The 24,727-nt window shown below is 42.9% G+C and overlaps 1 protein-coding gene across 1 annotated transcript in view; it reads right to left on the minus strand.

Moving 5' to 3' along the window:
- Window positions 1-15,265: 15,265 nt before the first annotated feature.
- KIAA1549 (KIAA1549 ortholog) overlaps window positions 15,266-24,727 on the minus strand; it is a 126,650-nt gene continuing 117,188 nt past the window's right edge. The window contains exons 21-22 of the mRNA XM_070787137.1: window positions 23,135-23,280; window positions 15,266-21,023 (exon numbers count right to left, since the gene is read on the minus strand). Coding sequence (XP_070643238.1) covers window positions 20,772-21,023; window positions 23,135-23,280 — 398 coding nt within the window. The 3' untranslated portion in view covers window positions 15,266-20,771. The remainder of the gene's footprint in view (window positions 21,024-23,134; window positions 23,281-24,727) is intronic.

Below are 24,727 nucleotides of genomic sequence, written 5' to 3' on the forward strand. Positions count from 1 at the left end.
AAACTGTGCACAGCATGAAAGCACCATGCAGCCAGACTTCCTGTGTGAGAGCTGGGGAGTCAGGGGTGGGGAACGCAGGACTTGAGGGCTCTCATGTCAGTCCTGGGGTGGCAGGAGGCCCCCTTCTAGAAAACCCCTCTAATAAACCCACACTGCACGCAAGGCTGTGCACACACTCAGGAGAGCACACACACAGTGCAGCCTTGTTCTGGCCACAACTAGGGTCCTTGAGCCCACTCCCCTCACTGGTCCACTCCCTATTGCCTGACACTGCCACGCGAGGCCCTCCCCCCTCCCCACCTGACTCTGAATGGTCCTAGGGAGAGGAACAAGAGTGTTTGGGAACCCAAGGCAGGGTGCCTGGGGCCTGGAGTGCGCATGAGCGCCAGAGCGAGTATGGGGCGGAGGGTGCTGCCCACTGGGATCTAGAAAGTTCTTCAAGTGTAATTCAGATTATTCACATCCACTTACCCAGGTTTCCTTGAGGAATAGGTACCTTTTAAAATTTGCATTTTTCATTGCAATGAAAAATGCAGTTTTCATTCCAATGCCAAAGAAAGGAAATGCCAAAGAATGCTCAAACTACCGCACAATTGCACTCATCTCACATGCTAGTAAAGTAATGCTCAAAATTTTCCAAGCCAGGATTCAGCAATACGTGAACCGTGAACTTCCAGATGTTCAAGCTGGTTTTAGAAAAGGCAGAGGAACCAGAGATCAAATTGCCAACATCCACTGGATTATCGAAAAAGCAAGAGAGTTCCAGAAAAACATCTATTTCTGCTTTATTGACTATGCCAAAGCCTTTGACTGTGTGGATCACAATAAACTGTGGGAAATTCTGAAAGAGATGGGAATACCAGACCACCTGACCTGCCTCTTGAGAAACCTATACGCAGGTCAGGAAGCAACAGTTAGAACTGGACATGGAACAACAGATTGGTTCCAAATAGGAAAAAGAGTTCGTCAATGCTGTATATTGTCACTCTGCTTATTTAACTTATATGCAGAGTACATCATGAGAAACACTGGGCTGGAAGAAGCACAAGCTGGAATCAAGATTGCCGGGAGAAATATCAATAACCTCAGATATGCAGATGACACCACCCTTATGGCAGAAAGTGAAGAGGAACTAAAAAGCCTCTTGATAAAGGTGAAAGAGGAGAGTAAAAGAGTTGGCTTAAAGCTCAACATTCAGAAAACTAAGATCATGGCATCTGGTCCCATCACTTCATGGGAAATAGATGGGGAAACAGTGGAAACAGTGTCAGACTTTATGTTTTTGGGCTCCAAAATCACTGCAGATGGTGATTGCAGCCACAAAAATAAAAGACACTTACTCCTTGGAAGGAAAGTTATGACCAACCTAGATAGCATATTCAAAAGCAGAGACATTCCTTTGCCAACAAAGGCCTGTCTAGTCAAGGCTATGGTTTTTCCAGTGGTCATGTATGGATGTGAGAGTTGGATTGTGAAGAAAACTGAGTGCCGAAGAATTGATGCTTTTGAACTATGGTGTTGGAGAAGACTCTTGAGAGTCCCTTGGACTGCAAGGAGATCCAACCAGTCCATTCTAAAAAAGATCAGTCCTGGGTGCTCTTTGGAAGGAATGATGCTAAAGCTGAAACTCCAGTACTTAGGCCACCTCATGCGAAGAGTTGACTCACTGGAAAAGACTCTGATGCTGGGAGGGATTGGGGGCAGGAGGAGAAGGGGACGACAGAGGATGAGATGGCTGGATGGTATCACTGACTCAATGGACATGAGTCTGAGTGAACTCCGGGAGTTGGTGATGGACAGGGAGGCCTGGCAGGCTGCGATTCATGGGGTCACAAAGAGTCGGACACGACTGAGCTACTGAACTGAGCTGAACTGAAAATTTGCAAAGAGGTGTCCTAAACCTCTATGCTGAAACCTGAGAAAAAAGAAATGACACATAAGGTGCAATACTTGGCTTCAATTACATGCTTGTCTGGCTACAAAACACACTTGCTTTATAGCATATTTGGAAATGCATTCTTTGAACTGTACTGAAATGGGAATTCCCTGGGAGTCTAGTTGTTAGGACTTTGAGCTTCCACTGCAGGGGCCGTGGGTTCAATTCCTGGTTGGAGAACTAAGATTCTGCGTGCCACCTAGCGTGGCAAAAGAAACAAAACAAAAACAAACTACTGAAAAGGCTAAAGTTTAAAAAAAAAAAAATGAATTTTTTTGTTTGGCCAGACTGATACAGTGCCAGTGATGAAAAAAGCCACCGCACAGATGGCGACACTGTCTGGCGGACTACAAACATGCAGTTATGCAGTTTCCACAGTCAAAGAAGCCATTCTTCCTCCCCGCTTAAAGCAGACAGGCCCACAGATGCATTCATCACATTTCTTCTGTGACATGTTCATTCCTACCAAGAAGTAATAAGAGCTAAACTGATTCTGGAAGAGTAAGCAAATATTTCTGTTTTCACTGGTTGAGCAACTAGCTTTTTTCTCAAATTTTGTACTGTTATAAGCAATATATGCAATATAGAGAATAATTATACTTTGGAGATGATGAAATCAAATATTCTTTTAAAAACTGACAAGTTATCAAGTCATGCAAAGACATAGAGGAACCTTAAATGCACATTAGCAAGTGAAGGAATTCAATCTGAAAAGGCTACATACTAAATGATTACAACCATGTGACATTCTGGAAAAGGCAAAACTATAGAGACAGTAAAATTAAAAAAGACCAGTGGTTGGAGATGGGAAGGGATGAAGGGGCTGCTCATGGGGATTTTTAGGGCAATAAAACTATTCTGTATGAAGCAACAATGGAGGATACATGTCATTATACATTTGTCCAAAACCATAGAATGTATACCAGGAGTGAACGCTCATATAAACCATGGACTTCAGGTGATAATGCTGTGTCAGTGTAGGCTCTGTCACAAATGTAGCACTCTGGAGGGAGATGCTGAGAGCCGGGGAGGCTCTGCGTTGTGGAGGCAGGGATCTATGGGAAATCTCTGTACCTTCTGCTCAGGTTTGCTCCAAACCTAAAGACCCAAAAAGCAAAAGTCTATTTTTAAAAGCAGATTTACAAGTATCTGGGAGAATCTTAGTACTCACTCCAGAGAAGGGTGGTTTTTTTTATGCATCAAATTAAATATCCTTGAATTTAAAATCTTGAACAGAAAACTACTTAGAGGAAGGTAACTTCTGTGTCTTATGCATTAGCACCAAACTTTAATGCCTAAATTAGTTTATCAAGTCCATTCTTAGGATCACTGAATAAATCAAAATGTTAAGTATTTGTTTTCTCTTAAGAGAACTGTACTCACTTATATATTTGGGGGGAAATGTATGATGCACAGTCAATGGTCAGTCCAGCCTGTCTTCATTTTACTCTGTATTCACTTTTACCCCCTTCTGTCTCATATTCTCCTGTTTCAAGACCCTGATGCTGGGAGGGATTGGGGCAGGAGGAGAAGGGGACGACAGAGGATGAGATGGTTGGATGGCATCACCGACTCGATGGACATGAGTTTGAGTGAATTCTGGGAGTTGGTGATGGACAGAGAGGCCTGGTGTGCTATGATTCATGGGGTCGCATAGGTGTGCTGTGATTCATGGGGTCGCATAGGGGTTCAGACTGAGCGACTGAACTGAACTGAAGGCAACCCTATAGTGCCTATACAGGCTCCTGTAAAATATAAAGTTCTATTATAAGTGTAGGTATTTTGAATTCACATAAGCTAGATCTCATCCTGCCTCTTACTTTGTTCACACACTGGTGATTTTTTTAAGACCTATTTGCTCTTCTATGTCAGTAAGACCAGAGAGTCTTGCTGCTACACAGGGTTCTACCAATGAGCAATCTCGGCTCACTTCCGCATTCCCAGGATGGACCCCTAGACTGGCTCCAGAGCCCACCTCCACACCACACTGCCACCGAAATCCTCAGAAGTTCCCTTTATGGGTTTGTGAATGTATTTCCCTGGGCAAATACTGCCAGCTACAGTAACGCTGTGTCACAGAAGAAGCATATTTTTAATTAAAGTATTACAGGATAACTTGCTTTTTAAATCAGCATACAGTTATTTCATTCAGTTGTCTCAGAAACTGAAATTGACTTTTCATTGTTTCTATCTATCTCCCTGTTCCAAGGATAGACAACCATCATTTCCACGCCTCATTCAAGAATATTACACATAACATTCCCATTGTTAGGTGCGGAGTTCAATTTATTCAATTCAATTTTATCTTGAATCTGAAGATAGCATTGCTATTGATTTCCATCAGCATTTTTCTTTTCAATGTGATTTTTTTTTAAAGGTTATCTATAAGTGAAATTCTGGCTTCCCAGATGGCTCAGGGGTGAAGTATCTGCCTGCCAATGCAGGGGATGTGGGTTGATCCCTGGGTCATGAAGATCCCCTGGAGCAGGCATGGCAAACCCACTCCAGTATTCATGTCTGGAGAATTCCATGGACAGAGGAGCCTGGCAGGCTACAGTCCACGGGGTCATAAAAGAATCAGACACAACTGAGCATACACACTATAAATGAAATTCTGGGCAAGTGTGCATTTTTAGCTGAATTGAAAAATAAAAATTTCTGCCCGATTATTCCTGGCTCCAGGGCAGATTTCTCACCTTCAGATATGCCAGGGTTGTGCCAGGTTTCAGGAAATGCAGAGAAGCTGTCTTATTAAGAGAGCAACTCTGATAGATCGTTTTGGAACTATGATGATATCTCAGTGTGTTCTTCCCAGAAAGGAACCAAAAAGCAGCTTCTACTGGTCAGTTCTGAAAGTCCATCCCAGCAGTGAGAAGAAACAACAGAGTGGGCCACGAGGCTGGATGACAGCTGTGTTCCATGCTAAGATAAGGAGAAAACCTCAGACATAGTAACCTACAGGGCTTATACCAGGGATATTTCAGATTCTATAGAACACTTAAATGTAAATGTCAGGGAGGCAGGGGGTTTTCATAATTTTAAGAATTATTTTTTAAATTTTAAAATAATTCCATAGATGATACACCACTGCAAGAGTTAAATGTTCCAGGGGGTAAAAGGAACCTTCCAGAGTACCAAAACATCTCCAGTTTGCATTCAGAGATCTCAGCCTTCCAGCCCATCTCTGGATGAAGTCACGTGGAAGGCTGCCAACTCGAACCAAACCTTACCTCCAGCTTTCCAAGGGCAATCCCCTTTGAAGAACCCCAAGAGTGGGGCTGGAGGTGGGGTGGGAGGTGGCAGGGAGTCTGGTGGATAAGACCTGTGTGATGGGAGCAATTTGCATGTAGAGCAAATCAGACTTCCACAACAGTCTGAGGATGAGAACATTTTTTGCCTTTTTCAGCTTTGTGAGTGAAAGTGTTAGTTGCTCAGTCATGTCCAACTCTTTGTGATCCCATGGACTGTAGCCCGCCAGGCTTCTCTGTCCATTATAATTCACAAAAATTTTATATATTTAAGGTATACAACATGGTAATATTTTAAATTTTTTTGTTCAGAGATGTTTAGCTTAACATTCAATGTTATTTACATACATTACTTTTACAGGCATCTGAGGGATTTCAGTGAAATCCAGGGAGATAATGTGAGTTGACCAAAGTCATATCAGTCTAAGCAGCTCAGCTTGGATTAAAAATATTCATAAATCTAGGGACCTCCCCAGAGGTCCACGGTTAAGACTCTGCACTTCAATGCACGGGGTGTGAGTTCAATCTTTAGTCAGAAAACTAAGATCCCACATGCTGTGTGGCATGGCCAAAAAAAAAAAAATAATAATAATAATAATAAATCTGATCCCCTCCAGGCTTGGAATTCTTTGCTTTAAATCTTCATCAGCAAGACTGCCTGGGATGTGGGGACAATGTAGTGAGTCAAAGAACTGGAAGGGACCTTAGAGGCCAAGAGATTCCATCTCCTTCTCTGCCACCCCTGCCCCTCCCCCCACCCCCACCCCGCTCACACACATTTAATTACACCTTGAGAAAGATGACTTGTCTGCTTGATGACTTCCAGAAAATTATGTTCATCACACTATGAAAGAGTCCCTTAAATTCCATGTATATTGAAAGCAATTAATTCAAAGGGAAAAACCCTTAGGAAATAATCTGGAAAAGTAATAGTTGTTTCCAGTATTCACTATTGAAGATAATGTAACCTATTCAGAAAAGAACACTAAATAGCAAAAAACAAGGTCAAGGAAAGGTAATACAACTATGGGATATTATACAGATATAAAATGATAACTATGAGAAGTATGTGGAAACTCTTTTATTGGTCAAATTATAAAATATTAAGTATACAAAAAAATATTTTATTACTCAATGCTGGTGAGGATATAATGAGATGTATTCTCAAGGTGGACCTGGAGGATATAAATTGGCCCAGGAATTCTAAAAAATAATTGATTATATGGAATATGACTCTTTAAATCTATTCAGATTATTCAACTCAGTAATTTCACCTCTAGGAATTTATTCTAAGGAAAGAATCTGAAAATTAGACAATTTATAAACAAAGATATTTATCACAGCATTATTTACAAGAGCAAAACATTAGAAACAACCAAATGTTAAACATCGGGGACATGGTTAAAATTATGGTAGATCCACAGACAGGAATATCATGCAGAAAAACACAGGGCCCCTTTCACCATGAGAGGATACAATGAGAGGTGAGCAACCCAGAAGGGGTGCCTCACCCCACTATGCTGATACCCTGATCTCCAAGTTTCACCTCCAGAACTAATTATACTTTTCATACTTAAGCAAGAATGGTGAAGGAACCAGGAATTCCTTCCTTGAAGTGTTAAAGGAAACAGGAGTGCCAACCACAAAAGTTTACAAAGAAAAAAGTGTAATCAAGTTACTAAAGGAAAAATGTTTTTAGTGAAGACGTTAACTCAGATATATGCAAGCTATAAGATAATGAATTATAAAGAAGTTGGAAAAAATACATCTATTTAGACAGGTCTAAACACAGGTCTTTAGTGACATGAGATACTGTTTATGACCATGCTGAAAAAGAAAACAGGATAGAATGCACATGGGCTGTCATATCTGATTCTGAGTCGTATCTGACTCCGTGCACTGTAGCTCGCCAGGCTCTTCTGTCCATGGAATTTTCCAGGCAAGAATACTGCAGTGGGTTGTCATTTCCTTCTCTAGAGGATCTTCTCGATCCAGAGATCAAACCCGAATCTTTTGTGTCTCCTGCACTGGCAGACAGATTCTTTACCACTGTGCCGCCTGGGAAGCCCCCACAGGGCTTTTTGAGCAACACTATATAGCAGAACAGGGATGTCTGGGTAGCACATGTGTATGTATTTAGCTGATCATCAAGCAATGCAACATGTAAAGTTGAAACTCTGTTACAAGGTATTTGTATCACCTGTGAAGCAGTATAGTATTTGCAAGTGGACTTGGGCTAGTCATAAATGTGTATAGCAAACTCTACTGCAATTGCTTAAGAAAGTAAAAATAGAAGTAAAACTGAAATGTTAAGAGAGGAGAGAAATGGAATGATATAGTGAGTGAGTGAGTGAGTGAAAGTCGCTCAGTCGTGTACGACTCTTTGCGACCCCATAGACTATACAGTCCATGGAATTCTCCAGGCCAGAATACTGGAGTGGGTAGCCTTTTCCTTCTCCAGGGGATCTTCCCAACCCAGGAATCAAACCCAGGTCTCCCGCATTGCAGGCAGATTCTTTACCAGCTGAGCCACATGGGAAGCCCTAAATGCTCATAAAAGCAAAGAAGGTATTAAAAGAGTGGAAGACAAAAAAACAGAAATGAACAAGTCAATGAATGAAAATAGTAACAAATAGGGCAAACATGTCATAATCACTTTAAATGTGAGTGGTCTAAATAAACCAATTAAAAGAATATCAGAATGGATAGAAAAAAAAAGACTGAACTATATGTTGTCTACAAGAAACCCACTTTAAATATAAATACATAGATTAAATGTAAAGGGATGGAGAAAGATATACCATGATAACACTAATAAAAAGAAAGTTGGTACAGTTATATTAATTTCAGAGCAGAATTCAGAGAAAGAAATTTATCAGGGATAAAGAGAAGCATTACAAAAAGATAAAGAGGCCAATTTTCCAAGAAGATATAACAATTCTTACTGTGCATACTCCTAACAACAGAGCAACAAAATACATGAGGCAAAAACTGATAGAACTGCAGAGAGAAACAGATAAATCCACTATTAACAGCTAGAGAGTTCGGTACCCCTCTGTCAGCAACTGACAAACCCAGCAGGCAGAAAATATCAGTAAGGACATAGTTGAACAGAACAGCCCCATCAATCAACTGAATTTAATTGACATTCATAGCCTACTTCACCCAACCACAACAGATTACACATTCTCCTCAAACTCACAGAATATTCACCAAGAGGGACTCTATTCTGAGCCACACAAAATTTAAAAGAAAGAGCTCCCTGCCACTCAGCCATTGTACGCGTCCTTAGTTGCGTCTGACTCTTTGCAAACCCCTGGGCTGTAGCCCTCCAGGCTTCTCTGTCCAAGGGATTTCCCAGACAAGAATACTGGAGTGGGCTGCCATTTCCTACTCCAGGGGATCTTCCCAACCCAGGGGTTGAACCCATTTCTCGTGCATGTCTGCATTGGCAGTCGGATGTGGCACTGGGCCACATGGGGAGCCCATGATACCTTAAATAACAAACACTATTAATTTGAATGTATCTTTCAAGCCAGGGAAAATGAAGCAGAGCTCATCTTATAAAAAGCAAAAAATTGGACAATCTTTGGGCTTCTCTGGTGGCACAGAGGGTAAAACGTCTGCCTCCAACGCGGGAGACCTGGGCTCAATCCCCGGGTCGGGGAGATCCCCTGGAGAAGGAAACAGCAATCCACTCCAGTCCTCTTGCCTGGAAAATTCACAGAGTCTCACACGACTGAGCAACTTGACTTCTCTTACTGTGAAATAATATTTTTGCTGCGTATTAAAAAATCCTAAGCTAATAAATCTAAAGAAATGGTAACCTACTCATTTGAAATCAATTTTTTCTCAGAGCAGAAAGGTTGTCAGTTTTTGCATCCCTACAGACTGACCTGAATCTGGGCTGTGTTCTGTTTCCCCTCTTGCACAATAGGATAATATTCCACTCCCCCATTGTCCACTAAATCCCCGCCTCCTCACTTTCTTCTCTTGTCTTCACTCCATGGGTCACCCCCATTAGCTCACAACATGTCTGGTATCTATTAATTTTAAGCTTGCCACGTTTAGCAAGTAAAAACACAGACATCTAGGTAAATTTCAGTGTCAGGTAAACAAGTAACATATTAGTGTGTGTGTCTCATGGAATATTTCAGTTCAGTTCAGTCACTCAGTTGTGTCCAACTCTTTGCGACCCCACGGACTGCAGCACCATGCAGTATTTAAGACATACTAAAAACTGAAAACAAAGCCTTCCTACTTGTCTGAAATTCAACTTAATCAGGTTCCCTGTATTTTATTTGGCAACCTTACATCATTCACCCTACAGCCCTGTCTTCCAGTTACCGTCCCTTTTCTTCCCTTCTCAGCAAAGTGCCTGAAAAGAGCTGTCTGAATTCTCCCTTCTCTCCATCTCTCCCCTCCTAGTCCTCTTTCACTCTGTGTCCAAGCTAACTTCTTTCACCAGCACTCCAGAGACTGATGGCCTCCATGCTGTTTACTGGAGCATGAAATTGGTCTTATTCCCCAGTGTATTCCAAGTTCCTGGTGCTTATAACAGTACCTATCACAGAGCTGGTACTTGATCAATGTTTATTTAATGAATGCACTCATGTAGCTACACTATTATCAGACGGGTCAGTTTTCAGCAAATTTATTTGCCATTCCATGAGATTCTCAATGTTGGAGTTGAAATTGTTCACTTTCATATACACATAACATGCCATGTTCTATCTATAGAAGCGACTCTTTAAGCCATTCAACTTTATTCACAGCTACTTCTTCAAGACATACTAAACAACATCTTGCTCGTCCTTCATTTTATGGCATAACTAAGAACAATGAAGCAGGGAGATGGACATCCCCTCACCGTACTGACTCTGGGGAGAGCCTGAGCTGCTTGTGTTCAGTCCTATCCATAGTATCATCTCCGTTCCAGGTGTCCAGAGCCTCTCCTTCTTCCTCGCTGCCCCATGAGCATCTTGGAAAAGAACTGACTGGGAGGGAGGACTCAATGCCCAGAGATACAGTCCTTCTGCTGGAGGCCATGGGGGGACAGGCTTAGTGCCATGGAAGAAGATCCTCACGAGAGGCCAATGGGAAGAAATTCTAGAGATGACTTTTCTGTGCTGACCTACTGAAATCATTGCTAAGTTCTTTCTTTTAACAGGGCCAAGACCGACTTTCTTGGGTTGATAGTTATGTCTTCCAGAATACAATCAAATACGTAAAGCAAGTCAATTCTCTTTCTCATGATGACACTTCGAACACGTGAAGATAGCTTTGTCTCCTACAAGCCTTCACTCCTCAGGGCAAACATTTAGCTTCTTGGTTTCTTTCTCAAAGGAGGTGGTTTCCAGTCCTTACATTCTGGCTCCCTTTCTCCCAGTCTTTCCATCCAATTCATGAGCATTTCTTTCAAAATAGGATGCCTGAATTCTTCATGTAACCAACCTGGGAGATAGAAATTCTTACAGGGCAACATGTTACTATTGATAATGTCTAAGTCAGGGTTGCTCCCCAAACATCTCCAGTTCTCCAAATGGTCCCTAGAATGTTAACATCCTCAAATCTTTTCCCATAAATCCTGTTAGACCATATTCCCTTTATCATATATGCATATTATAGATTTTTTAAACCTAGGAGTAGAACTTCAAATTTTATAGGAATAAATGAAATTCTGTTAACATTCTTTTCCTGTGTTTTAGCCTGTCAACTTCATTTGTAATTCTGCTTGCTGTTTGTCACAATACCATCCTTCTACATGTTGAGGTATCTCAAATTCAGTAAGTCACTCTGAACCCATTGATGGAAAGAGCATACAAACTCTTTAACTTCTGAGGTCCAGGGGCCAGTAACCTCAGAAGACAGAAATCTTAATTATCCAGAAAGGGGTTGAGACACGGAGGACTCTGTCATAGGCTAAAGCAACTTTTGATTCTACAGCAATACGAGAGATGTTACTCTTGGTTCATCCATCAGTGAGTTGGGGAGAGAGAGGTAGGCAGTCTGGGAGGAAATGTGTTATGGAAAGTTGATGTCTGTGCCATTAGCCAATGAAGAGAAAGATACTGAGGCAGACACTTTTCACCAGGGTCCCCGCAAAGCAGTTTATGTGCAGAAGGCAGAGTTTTTGAGTTACCTTAAAGGCGAGAAATGGGACATTGTTTTCTGAACAGGCCTCTCTGTCCATGAAGTCCTCTATCTCAGCTACAAGCTCTGTGAAGTTCCTGCAAAATTCCACGTGTCAGGAGGTCAATCAGGCAGTGCTCCCCAGAGGCAGCCGCAGAATTAGCCACAAAGGGATGGGGCTCTCAAGGTGGTGGTGCCACTTTCCCCAGTGGAAGGTCCCCAGGCACATATCCCACCCTTCTTTCCAGTGTATACCCTGCACCAATTCTAATGCTTCTGCCCTCTTCCTGACCCTCCCCCAGCCCTTGTATATGTTGGAAACCAAATCAATAGCTTATTAGAAGAACAATTAGAAAGCAAATCACCCTGATCAGTCCCAATCACCAAACAAGATTAAATTGACTGAGATTTATTAAAATTAAAAAAAAAATTTTTTGACTGCAGTATCTCTAATGGTGAAGTTATATTGGTTTCTTTTTCCTTTTTTTGCTAACCTGCATTTTTTCCAGAAAAGATACAATGAAAAAAGATTGGGGTTAATGGGCTACATGCAGTAATATGATGTTCTGATTTAAATTTGATTACATCTTTTTTTTTTTTCAAGAACTTTACTCGTAACTTGTGTATCATATTTGTCTTGCAAAGAATCCAGAAAGAACAATATCAGCGAACTATAAAAGTAAAACAACATTCAAAACACCTGCTGGTTCTTGACTTTAAATCCAGGCCATGATTTCTTTCTTTCCCTGCCTCTCCACCACAGCCCACCCCCACCCCCTACTACTGATCCCCACACACACCGCTTTAGGAATTTCTAAAGGGAATAGCTACTTCTCACTTCTTCTAAAAGCAGAACATATCTACTGTTCTTCAAAAACAGGCACAGTGCAGAACTACTTTGGGGGGAAAAGATCAACATTTGTACTAAAATGCAGCAACTCTATTTGAGCTTTTAAGTCATTCTTAAACAAAACAAAAAACTCTTAATACTGATGTTTTCTTTAGAAAAATCTCAGAATTGTAAAATGCTAAATGAAAGAAACATCATGAGAAACGCTGGGCTGCATGAAGCACAAGCTGGAATCAAGATTGCCAGAAGAAATATCAATAACCTCAGATATGCAGATGACACCACCCTTATGGCAGAAAGCAAAGAACTAAAGAGCCTCTTGAGGCAAGTGAAAGAGGAGAGTGAAAAAGTTGGCTTAAAGCTCAACATTCAGAAAACTAAGATCATGGCCTCTGGTCCCATCACTTCATGGCAAATAGATGGGGAAATAGTGACAGATTTTATTTTTATTTTGCGGGGCTCCAAAATCACTATAGATGGTGACTGCAGCCATGAAATTAAAAGACACTTGCTCCTTGGAAGAAAAGTTATGACCAACCTAGACAGCATATTAAAAAGCAGAGACGTTACTTTGCCAACAAAGGTCCATCCAGTCAAGGCTATGGTTTTTCCAGTGGTCATGTATGGATGTGAGAGTTGGACTATAAAGAAAGCTGAGTGCCAAAGAATTGATGCTTTTAAACTGTGGTGTTGGACAAGACTCTTGAGAGTCCCTTGGACTGCAAAGAGATCCAACCAGTCCATCCTAAAGGAGATCAGTCCTGAATATTCATCGGCAGGACTGATGCTAAAGTTGAAACTCCAATACTTACCTGATGTAAAGAATTGACTCACTGGAAAAGCCCCTGATGCTGGGAAAGATTGAAGGCAGGAGGACAAGGGGACGACAGAGGATGAGATGGTTAGATGGCATCACCGACTCAATGGACATGGGTTTGAGTAAATTCTGGGAGTTGGCGATGGACAGGGAGGCCTGGTGTGCTGCAGTTCATGGGGTCGCAAAGACTCAGACACAACTGAGCGACTGAATGAACTGAAATGAAAGAAACCACTGATTTCAGGAATATCATCACATCACAAAATCAAAATCTAAATACTTACACTAATGAGTATTCTCAGGGTACTGATGTAACCCCCTATGAGCCAGTTACTCTAAAACAACTTTATAATAGGAGTGGTCCAGATATGTTCTATGTTTCACACTTCTGTAATTCTATCCTTTGGCACAAGTATGACAAATAGTAGTTTAACTACATGAATGTGGGCTACTGAGATTTGTGACTACAATTGTTCCAGTCTCCCAACACCAGAGAGATCAAACACATACCGCCTCCAATTACTCCCCCAGGAAGGTCCAGCAAGGAAGGAGAGGGAGATCTTTAGAGGAAGAAAGTTACTAGATAAATAGTGTGCAACTCAACAACAATAAAAATATTTCGTTAATCACCTAACCCAGGCACTGGACCAAGGATCTCTTATTTGTTTTTGCTTCTTGTTTTCTTCTTACCTGAAGCTGCGCTTAGCAGGTGCAACATGGAAGAGGAGGAAGAGGGAGAAAAAATGCCAATTTGGTTTTAATCCACATTTATGTCAACCTAGTGGTCAGGGTCTGGGCGTGGGACCAGCCTGACCTTTCTCCTAAGCCTTAGCTGCTTCTCCTAATTCCCTGTTCTACTATTTTGAATCTTTTTACAATCAGAGCATGTGAAATCTCCTAGGGGAACAGGGTGTGCCAGGTAGTCCCCTGGTTTTAATCTGAAGTATATCAGGGCTTTCCTGATAGCTCAGTTGGTAAAGAATCCACCTGCACAGCAGGAGACCCCAATTCGATTCCTGGGTCAGGAAGATCCGCTGGAGAAGGGATAGGCTACCCATTCCAGTATTCTGGCCTGGAGAATTCCATGGACTGTATATAGTCCATGGGGTTGCAAAGAGTCGGACATGACTGAGCGACTTTCAATCCAATACAATATTGATTAAAAAAGAACATAAAAGTATCTTAAAACTATCACATTTATTTCTTCAGGTATGTCTAAAATATTGGCATATCTTAACCAGTGTGTATATACGTATTTTTTTTAATCCCTTTATTTTTCTTTCATGGATTTTCAGTTTTGTCAGTGTGTTTAAACTTTCCTGATATCCTGTCTTTCTGTTTACTATTTTTTTTTAAGCTCTGTAAACTTTCTTCATAGTGGTCTACTCCCTCTAATTTTTAAGCTCAAATTCTCCTTTTGGTTGATCCTGTGAACTCTCCGTCATGAAGCCTTATTTTCTGCCAAGACTTGCAATCATTAACTGTGGTTTCCACTTCACCAGGAGCTGACTGCCTTGAGAAGCAAGGCAAGTTGTGGGTCATGGATGCCCAGGGCAGACTCTTAATAGTCTCTGCGAGGACCTTTGGGCTTTATCTGTACCAGATTAGTTTTTAAAATTTCAATTAACTTTAGAGAAAAATTGCAAAAATAGAGTGTTTCTGTATACCTTTTCCATAGCTTCCCCTAATACTAAAGTTAGCAAAATCAATAAAGGAAACTCTGTACAATACTGCTAACTACACTGTAGGCTGTATTTAGATTTCATCCTTTTTTCCCACTGATAACCTTTTTTGTTGTCCAGAATCCTATGCAGGTTTCCACATTTCATTCCTTTGTTGAGTTCCTCTGTGTTTTGCAGTTCCTCTTGCTTTTCTCAGTTTCAAGGGGTTTTTATTTTCTTGAGTTTCGTAAACAACTCCAGGTTTATCCTATTACCCTTCAAGTTTGCATAGGATCTTCTCAGTTATCTTTCTAGATTATAGTCCTAATCTTTTAATTCCAAAATGAATCTGCTCTTAGTGGAAGCATCAAATTGATTAGTGGAGAGCCTGTAAAGCAAAACAGTGAGTTGAAAGGAGTGGCGCCAACCACCTTGAGTGACAACAATTCTGCAAATTCCATGCACTGAATAGACTACTTTCAACTTAATTCCTTGGAAAATGAAAGCATCAGGTGTTCTCACGACGGACACAAAAATCAGAGAACAAGAAACACTGCATTCAACTTTCACATTTTGCACATGAGAGAACTATCATGTTGCAAAGGAAATAAACAGAAAATATCACTTGACACCAATTCAGAGCATTTATTGACATTTCCATTTAAAATGCTAGGAAAGCTGTATAAATTGTAAACATGGAAACCAAACACTTGCATAAATTATTTCAAAAACTCTACAGCACATTAGAAAACAGTGCAGCTAATTGAAGGGAAGAAACATAACCAGCAAAGAGAAGAGAGAGCTTGATTACTAAATCATTTACCCATACGGAAATTTAAGGGCCCATTTGAGACCAGCAAACCATGATTGTCAAGTTCAAAGCTGCAGGATTGATGCCACGAGTGGCCTCAATTTACTCTGCATTTTTTCGTACATTAACACTCATAATCTAGGAATGAGAGTGCAGGAACTCAGAAGAACATGGACCTTAACAAAGTCGGAGGTGGCCAGTGGGCACACCAGAGCGCTCGGTTTGACAGCCTGTCCTGGAAGGGTGCAATTCACCCCACCCCCAACGCTCCCTAGACCATGCCCTGGAGGAAGGCAAAGTGGAGAGTTTCTACTCCCCTTTTCTGAAATTAACCCTCTGCTGCTTAGAGCAACCGAGCCCACTGGTTTGCCTCTGTTCCCCTAGGGCCCCCTCCTCCTTCCCCACATTTGCAGAACAGTACAGGGAGCCTGGCTAGAAGCTGACCCGGCACTATTCCAACCTTGCACACTCAAGGAGTCAAGTGATGAACGCTGGAAACCTGGTGGACATGAGAAGGGGCATTCATGACGTTCCAAGTTGTCCGGAAAGATTCCGTGGAATCAGGGATCGTGAGACCTAAATCACTTCAATTTTTCTCTTTGTCCCTTTTATTTATCCACTATTTCTTTAAATGTGAAGTGGCCCCAGAGCAGAAAAACCCGCAGAAAGAAGGAAAAGCAGAATGCATGATGATCTACACTGTGGGAAAGTAATTTCAAGAAGGGTGTCTCAGAGGGTGACATTCCTTCCTTCTTTCACTTGCTTGCTGGTTCCCAACTTTGTTTCATGTTTCCAAGGCATTTGATACTCTTTTGCTAAATGTCAACGCTGCTGGCGTGTTAAGATAAATTGTCAAGTGTACTGTTACACGCATAGCATGGCATTAGGATCGTACCGTGAGGTTTCAGTTTTCAAGTCTTTTTCATAAAATTAGAGAAACGAATCTTAAACACCTCTTAAACACCGCAAATCACCTACAAGGGTATCAAAAGAAACCTGAAATGCACACACTCCCTGTTCACTAGGTCACAAGTGTGAGCCTAACACAGTGTATGAGTGTGTTACAGCAGCTGTTGATGGAAACCCCCCTCACCTGTTGTAAGAATATCCGTGACGGTGTCGGATTAAATGTAAAAATGAAGTTCAGTTTACCATCCCATAAAAACAAGCTTTGTGTTCAAATGGTCTCCTTGCAGGTGCAGAAGTGGACTTCCTCACGCTCCTGCCTGGAACAAAGGTGGCTTAGGTGGGCTCTGGAGTCTGGCTTTGGGGACCTGCTCTGGAGGTAGAAATGAAATGGCTAAAACATCTACAGCTACAGTGTGTGTGGTACTGAAGACTGGAACCCCCTCCCCACCCACCCAGAACCTTTCACCAGCTCTCCTTCCAATCAGCAAATTCATTCATGTCTAGGAATCTCACAGGAAAGGGAGACAGAGATGTATTTAATGATTAACTCCTGAATTAACTACAAATGCCAATCTGTGTCCGAGTGGTTGGTTTAGTCACTGGAGCACTAAGTTGTGCAAACGCAGTGAACACTGACCCTGCACACAGTTCAATGGGAGGCTCGTAAAGCACAGGATTACCTGTTTCAGCCCGCAGCCTCCAGGCATCCCTTCACCTGTGCCCTGCATCACAGGCCTCATGCCCTGAAAAATCGTGGTTGGCAGAAACTGGCTTAGTCTGCAGCTCAAAAGCCACATATGACCAAAATGAAAAGACGCTCTGAAATTAAATACAATTTGGAGGAAAAGGTGTAGGTAGCTGTAAAGTCAAATATATTTACTTATAACCCATTGCGCTCCACAAAGGATTAAATGCGGCTGAATGACGGACCCTTGAGATCTGCGCTTAGCAGCAGACCTCGGCGGACGTCTTTCACACTTGACACTGGCCCTCTGGCAGTTCTGGGACTCCCCCATCCCCTCCAGGACAGACGTGCTCCTCCGCAGACCTTCCTCCCAGGCCTGGTCATTTTCTTGTTGGGTTCTTGCAGACGTTTCCTCAGACCCTCACTTCTTCCTCTTTACAAAACTCCTTTGATGGTGCAGTTAGGGATTTGGTCTCCGTATTGGAGAACAGGTTCAAGGTTATTTTCAACAGCAGCTTCACCACTTTCTCCATCCTTCCCCAGTCCCACTCTCAGCTCTTCCCACACCATCTCACCATGTGCCTGGGAAGCTCTTGTCTTCCGTGGCTTCTGATGTTGAGTTCTCCCCAAGACCCCACTGTTTTCCAAACGTGTAAGTTCCATTCCTCCTTCCAATGTACTTGTGTACTTCGGTGCATTTTACTGATGTTTAAACCATGTTATTTTTCCATCTCTTCCATCTTTTACACCAGAGGGTGTTGTCTGATTCAGATCCTAAGATCTCAGAAGGCAGGGCTCGTGTTTGGTGCCAGAAACAGCAGAAAATCCGAACAATGCATGAGAACTGAAAGTTAATGGTGAAGGAAGTGAATTGAAAGCAAATCGGGAGGGAGGAAGTGGAGTCCCACGGGGCCTCTGGTGTTGCTCTGGTTTCCTCCACGTGAACTCACTCACTGGGAGGTCACCGCAGATCAGACGGTCCATCCCAGCACCATCACACAGACAGCCCACGTTCTCAGTGCGTTGTGCTCCCTCCTCAAGGGATGTCTGCCCACATGACCACACCTGATCCTTGCAATGAGAAATCCGGGGCGGGGGAGGCCCGTTCTCATGTGGCTGATGGGGAGAATGAGGCTCAGACAAGGGGCCTGACACAGCCGGGCAGTGACTGTGCAGAATCTGAAAATGATCATTTCAACAAACAGTCTCCTCTAAAACTCTGACTCAAATGTATAGCTCTTGCTATTACCATGAGAACTTTTAAAATCAGAAAAAAAGAACAGACATAAAATTTCAGTTTTCATTTTGCAGTGTTTCAATAAATGGAACGCCAAAGCCACACAACTGTCATGAGGACCTCTCGTTTAAGTAGATTCCATTCACTGAGTGTCTGAAGCCCCACTCGGGATGGTGTTCCCACGACAGCTGGTATGTTCTGGGTCAGTTGACGGTAAAACTGAGTGCAAACTGAGTGTGCTTTACAACCAACGCAAGAGTGCTGGGGATCTCACCGGTCTGCTCACACCCACCACATACCACCATTTATCTGTTACATGTCATCTTTGGTCTTGACGTTGGTTTAAAAGTATATCCCTTCTAAGAAGAAAAATAGAGACAGAATCCCGTTATGCTAGTTTGAAAGGCATCAAAACTGCTGTCGCAGTCCCATTTAAAACAGAGGCCCATTTCTGCCACGTGTTAAGGAGGTAACCACATTTGTACACTCCAAGTGTGAACACTTAGGATACTGAGCAGGATGGGAGGGGAGGGGCTATCAGCTGGCCCTCAATCTGAAGTTGCCAAAAGGTGTCCGAAATAAAAATTTGCATGAATCTCTGAAATTCTTCCTTACACATTCAGGATCCTGGTATTTCTGAATGACAGGCAAAGAGACCCCTCCACTCTGGGCAAGTCTGGTATTAAATCAAGACTGAGAGGTAAGAGATCAAGCCCATATGAGGGTCCTCTCTCCCCTGCTCTGTGGAGCCCAGGAAGGGTACCTGAAAAGGAGCTCCCATTACTTTATTTCATATTCTCAACAGACATCCTTCTCACCTCTCCTGTTTCAGAGGCATAAAGATAAAAAATGCCTACATTTTAATTTCCCAGAACTGACTCTCCCTGGATTGTGAGACGAGTCGACATAACAGGCTTAATGCAGGAAGGGCAGAAACATAACACTGGAGCCCAATGGTTACACTTTGGGCAACTATTTTAGCTGCTTCGGGATTCTTAAAATTTGACACAGATACAGAGATTTTGATTAGTCAGAGCCCCAGATTCTGCCTGTGTATCTGTTGTTTAATTAAAGATATTAATTGAGCTAATAAAAAAGGATTCATGGCAAAGTGTTATCTGCATCTCTTCTTCTTCATTTCACTCAGGTCCCAGAAAACAGAACAGCCCTTGTTACTCTAGTCCTCACTCCACTTCGGGAGGTGGAGAGATAGTCCCTTCAGGAGGCAATCTCAAGTGAGAGGACCCCTCCGTCAGGCCCAAAGGGGGTTTCAACAGTCACTCAGCACAGTTATACACAATGAAATCAGAAATTAGGAGCAACTCTTTCTCCCTCGTGGTCTCAAAGCTCCTCTTTCCTTTCTTGGCTCATTACAAAGAGGCTCAACAGAACTCATTTCCAGGTCTCGAACATAGGGAATGCGATTACCACAGATGCATTCACAAATAACTAACCATTCGGTGGTCCTAGGAACTGTGACAAAGCATTTTTGCTTATGTAAGATTCCTCATTCAAAGTTGGGAGCAACGTATCAGCAAAGTGCCAGGATTCGTCGGGGCCTCCTCAAAGCTTCATTCGATAGGACTGGCCTTGATGAAGATATGTACTCAGATGAAATGCAATAGGCAGTTACCTCTGCCAATCAACAAATGGCAAATACAATTAAAGAGTGTAAATCTAAACTTTGATATGTACTTTGAATAACCAAATAAATATTAAGCTTTTCCTATGTGGAGAGGCTTTTTCCCTCCTCTTTCTAGAACAAAATGAAACCTTCCACATGTTCTTCCATTGAGAAAGCCAAAGTTGCATTTCACAGACAAGGTGAAGGGGCTCTTGGAGCTGTAGCACCAGAAGAAGGAAAATGCAGTTGATGGCTTCGTTTTGAATCATCAGGCTCTACAATCTATCATTTGGTTTCTCACTAGTAGCTTTTTAAATTCCCAAACAGTCTTAGTATTCATGTTGTTAATATTACTATTAAAAGAAGTTCCTAAGGAGGAAAAAGAGGGTGAAAATCAAGCAGTTAATAAAATGTCTTCAAAACGCTTTTCTCAGAAAACAAAGCAGCAGGTTCATCGTACAAACCAGTCTGAGTCACATCTTCCCACGGAAATACTAGGTTCCTTTAATCCCTACACCATCTACACATTTTCATCTTTCACCTTAAAAAAAAAAAAGAGACTAACCCAGGAATTTCATTAGCTTAGAATTGTGGTTGGTCTTTTGTGAAGTGCTGCTGGCTTTTGGCCAAAAGTACATAAATTTCAACTGAACCTAGGTGGTCACAAAACTGCCAACATATGAAAAGCATCATGGGCTGTCACGTGACTTGGGGCATTTTCTAAAATTGCAACCTGTTCCCTTAGTTGGGCCCCTCGCCCCGGAGATGCTCCTTCTATTAAAAACACCTGCTCAGTTGACTTCCTTTTAGTCTTGCTTCCACAGGAAGCAGATACTTGGCAAATGTGCAAGGTGAGGCTGATCAGCTGTGGAAGTTCTGCACGGCGGTCTGCTTCTGCGAGAGCCGGAGGAGCTCCTCGCGGATCGCTTTGATGAGAGAGGCTGAGGAGTGGCTGGGCTGGAGGTCTTCCGTGGAGCTGGTGGGGTAGGCCAATCCAGCACCCGGCAGCCCCCTGTGAGGGAGGTTCCCGGGAGGAGCTGAGGGCTCCCGGCCTGAAGTCCTTGGCACCTGGAACAGTGGTGATGAATACTCCTGATGTCCGAGCACGTGTGTCTGAAAAACCACAGCAAACACAGGAAAACAGGAGGGAAGATCAGAGGCAAACTGGCATCCAACGCTCTCCACCCACCTCCCAACCAACAACTCAGCCTCCCACCACCAGAATGCAAAGACGTAACTGCAGAGAAATTGTGCAAGGGAAAGTAGTCCAATAAAGAAGCCCCTGAACTTAATTTAAAAAAGACGCTTACTCCTTGAAACAAAAGTTATGACCAACCTAGATAGCATATTGAGAAGCAGAGACATTACTTTGCCAACAAAGGTCTGTCTAGTCAAGGCTATGGTTTTTCCTGTGGTCATGTATGGATGTGAGAGTTGGACTGTGAAGAAGGCTGAGAGCTGAAGAATTGATGCTTTTGAACTGTGGTGTTGGAGAAGACTCTTGAGAGTCCCTTGGACTGCAAGGAGACCCAACTAGTCCATTCTGAAGGAGATCAGCCCTGGGATTTCTTTGGAGGGAATGATGCCGAAGCTGAAACTCCAGTACTTTGGCCACCTCATGTGAAGAGTTGACTCATTGGAAAAGACTCTGATGCTGGGAGGGATTGGGGGCAGGAGGAGAAGGGGACAACAGAGGATGAGATGGCTGGATGGCATCACTGACTCGATGGACATGAGTCTGAGTGAACTCCGAGAGTTGCTGATGGACAGGGAGGCCTGGCGTGCTGCGATTCATGGGGTCGTAAAGAGTCGGACACAACTGAGCGACTGACCTGAACTGAATTGAACTATACACACTTGATTAAAGACAGAAAGAATGAACATGCAGTTGGCCCCACTGGCTAATCCCTGTGCTGCCATGTGTGGAAGGAGAGTGGGCCACTGGGGAACCAGGAAGGGCCCTGCAGAGCTGGACAGGGAGGGAGGCTGGAGCATCCCAGAGAGGGCAAGGTCTGATGAGGATGTCTGCTCAGAGGGATAAGCAGAAACTGGCAGATAGACCAATGGGAAGAGCAACTGCCTTTGCTTTGAGTCTGGAACCCAAGGAAGGGGTGATGAGAACACATATGGGGCCCGTGGAACGGCAACAAGATCACAAAGTCATCTTCCATCCTATCTGTCTGTCTGTGTGTCTATGTGTCAGTGCTCTGCACAGCTTTTTTTTCTTTTAAGCTATCTGCACAAAAGCATACACTAGCTTTGCTGACATTGGCAAAATATGGATTAACTGGGCATTCCTTTGATAAGAATTATACTTTTCAGTGATTTTTTTCCGTATTTTTTCAGTGAAAAAAAATCTCTTTATACACACATACACATACTACATCTGTGATTTCATTTGTGGTAAGAGCAACTTGATAGCCTGGTAAACAGGACATTTGAGCCCTGAATAACTTCCACATTTCACTTCTGCAAACTGTGACCAAGAGGCCCTCAAAAAGTGCACGTTGGATTTGATGGGAAAACCCAAAACAACTCAGGAAACTAAGCCAGGCACAGAAAAAGCAAAATGTCAGCAAAGGTAAAGTGCAGACCTGAGACTGTAACGCATGCATGCGAGTCTCTTCAGTCATGTCCAACTCTTGGGACCCCATAGACTGTAGCCCACCAGGCTCCTCTGTCCATGGGATTCTCCAGGCAAGAATACTGGAGTAGGGTGCCATTTCCTACTCCAGAGGATCTTCCTGACCCAGGGATCGAACTCACGTCAATCCAAGTTTAACCAAGTTGAACCAAGTTCAACCCCTGAGTCGGGAAGATCCCCTAGAGGAGGAAATGGCAACCCACTCCAGTATTCTTGCTTGGAGAATCCCATGAACAGTGGAGCCTGGCGGGCAACAGTCCATAGGGTCACAAAGAGTCGGACACAACTGAAGCAACTTAGCATGCATGCATGACTGTGTGAAAAGAAAAATACACTCAAGGAGGAAAAAAGTGACGGAGCTTAAAACTTCATGCAGGTTTTAAAGCGAGATCTCCCATGCAGAAGCAGCAGCAGCTATACCATTTACCATTTGAACCATGCTTAAGTGGTTTTAAATACATTCACACTATTATGCAACCTTCACATCATTCGTCCCCATAGCTCTTTTCATCTTATAAAACTGAAATCCATATCCATCGTGTCTGAATTCTCAACGATGATCCCAACACAAGATACTCACAGCCTCTCTCCGGCCAGCTTCGTCCTCCCCATAGGCAGGCCAACCTGGCCCCCCATACTGGCCGCCTCTGCTGGGTGGGATTTCCACTGGCTGAGCTCCGATTCTGCTGGCGATTCCCACCTGCGTCAGGTGCTGGATCTGAGAGCCTGGAGGAACACAGGGAGGGGCCCAGTGAACACCAGCAGGAGAGTGGAAGGCTACTCAAGTGAGATACTCTGGTTCTGACCTCGGCACGCCCTGGGGACATGAGCATTGTTCAAATGTGGCACCAATTCTACCCCCAGAAAAGACACTTCCTAAGAAAACCAGACCTGAGCTTCTGGGCTTGTGGGCTTTTACTTTCTCTCAATACAGTGGCTATTAGTGATGTTTCTATTTTCCTGGTCAGACATCAAAAGACAGGGAATAAAGGGGATAATGGAGGGCCCTTCCATTCATTTCTGTTGAGGCTACAGATAATGGGGACCTTATTCATTCAGAAAAAAAGGAGTGAAAAGTTTTGGAGCCATAAAGAAGCTGAAACGTAGTTCTTCCTTGCTTATGATTTTCAGACTCACAAGGAAATGAAAATGCAATATGCCTTTTTTTTAAAAAAAAAACAGGCAGAGTGTGTATTTGAGTTCAAAATGTTAAAGTATATTTTTGTTATATTCACATTGTTTTCAAAATTTAGTCATATCATAATTAAAAATTTAAACTATCCATGACAAATGGGCACTTGCCAAGAGCATGAGCCAGTGACTGAACAACTAGGGCATTTGTCACCTGCCTCTGAGGAGACCGAACCCTGTGCTGTTGCAGCTGTTGACCTTCAACACCCCAAGGGAGTTCAGGGTGGAGTGAGGCACTCTGTGCTCCAGGGAATCTGGTGGAACAGGTCTTTAGATAGTTAGGTATTTTCAGGAACTGATTTCATGATCCCAATCTTTGCATCTCCTCATATCTAGAAAAGCACTAAATCCCTTCATGATGACATCAGCTCCCGGGGACTAGCAGAAAACCTCTTGTAAAGTAAGTGCCTGGTTGCACTGAACTCCCCTTTCACCAAATCATATATTGACCTTCCCCCGCTGTCTCTTTGAAGCAGTTTCTCAGAGCTATCTGAGGTGCTGTCTCCCAGGCTATAGTCCTCATTTCACCCCAAATAAAACTCACCTCTCAAGTTGTCCCTCTTTTTCAGTCGACAAAGTCACCCACCCAACCTCTTCATCGAGGTATACTGAAGCAAAGACAGATGATCTCTAGCGCTCATTCTACACTTAGGCACACCATGGCCTTGTGTGGCTGTGAAAGCTAGCCTTTAAATAACATATTTTTCTCTCCCATCAACTTTGGCATATGGAAATAACCCTATTCAACAGATGGAGGGAGAAAAAAAACAGATCTTCAAATGCTGTGAAATAAAACATTGATTTCCAAATGCACCTGGGATTGTCTCATTCATCTGGAATGCTCAGGCTAGTCCCACAAAGGTTCAGGGTTTTCCAGAGGTAAGACCTCTCCATCTTCCAGGCTGTTCCTACTCTAGTTACCTAATTAACAGCCTCTGTTAATCAAATACTTTTTTAAAAAATGTACTCTACAGGAGCACTT

The sequence above is a fragment of the Bos indicus genome, chromosome 4 (assembly GCF_029378745.1).
Source record: "Bos indicus isolate NIAB-ARS_2022 breed Sahiwal x Tharparkar chromosome 4, NIAB-ARS_B.indTharparkar_mat_pri_1.0, whole genome shotgun sequence".
In the NCBI taxonomy this organism is placed as follows: Eukaryota; Metazoa; Chordata; class Mammalia; order Artiodactyla; family Bovidae; genus Bos; species Bos indicus.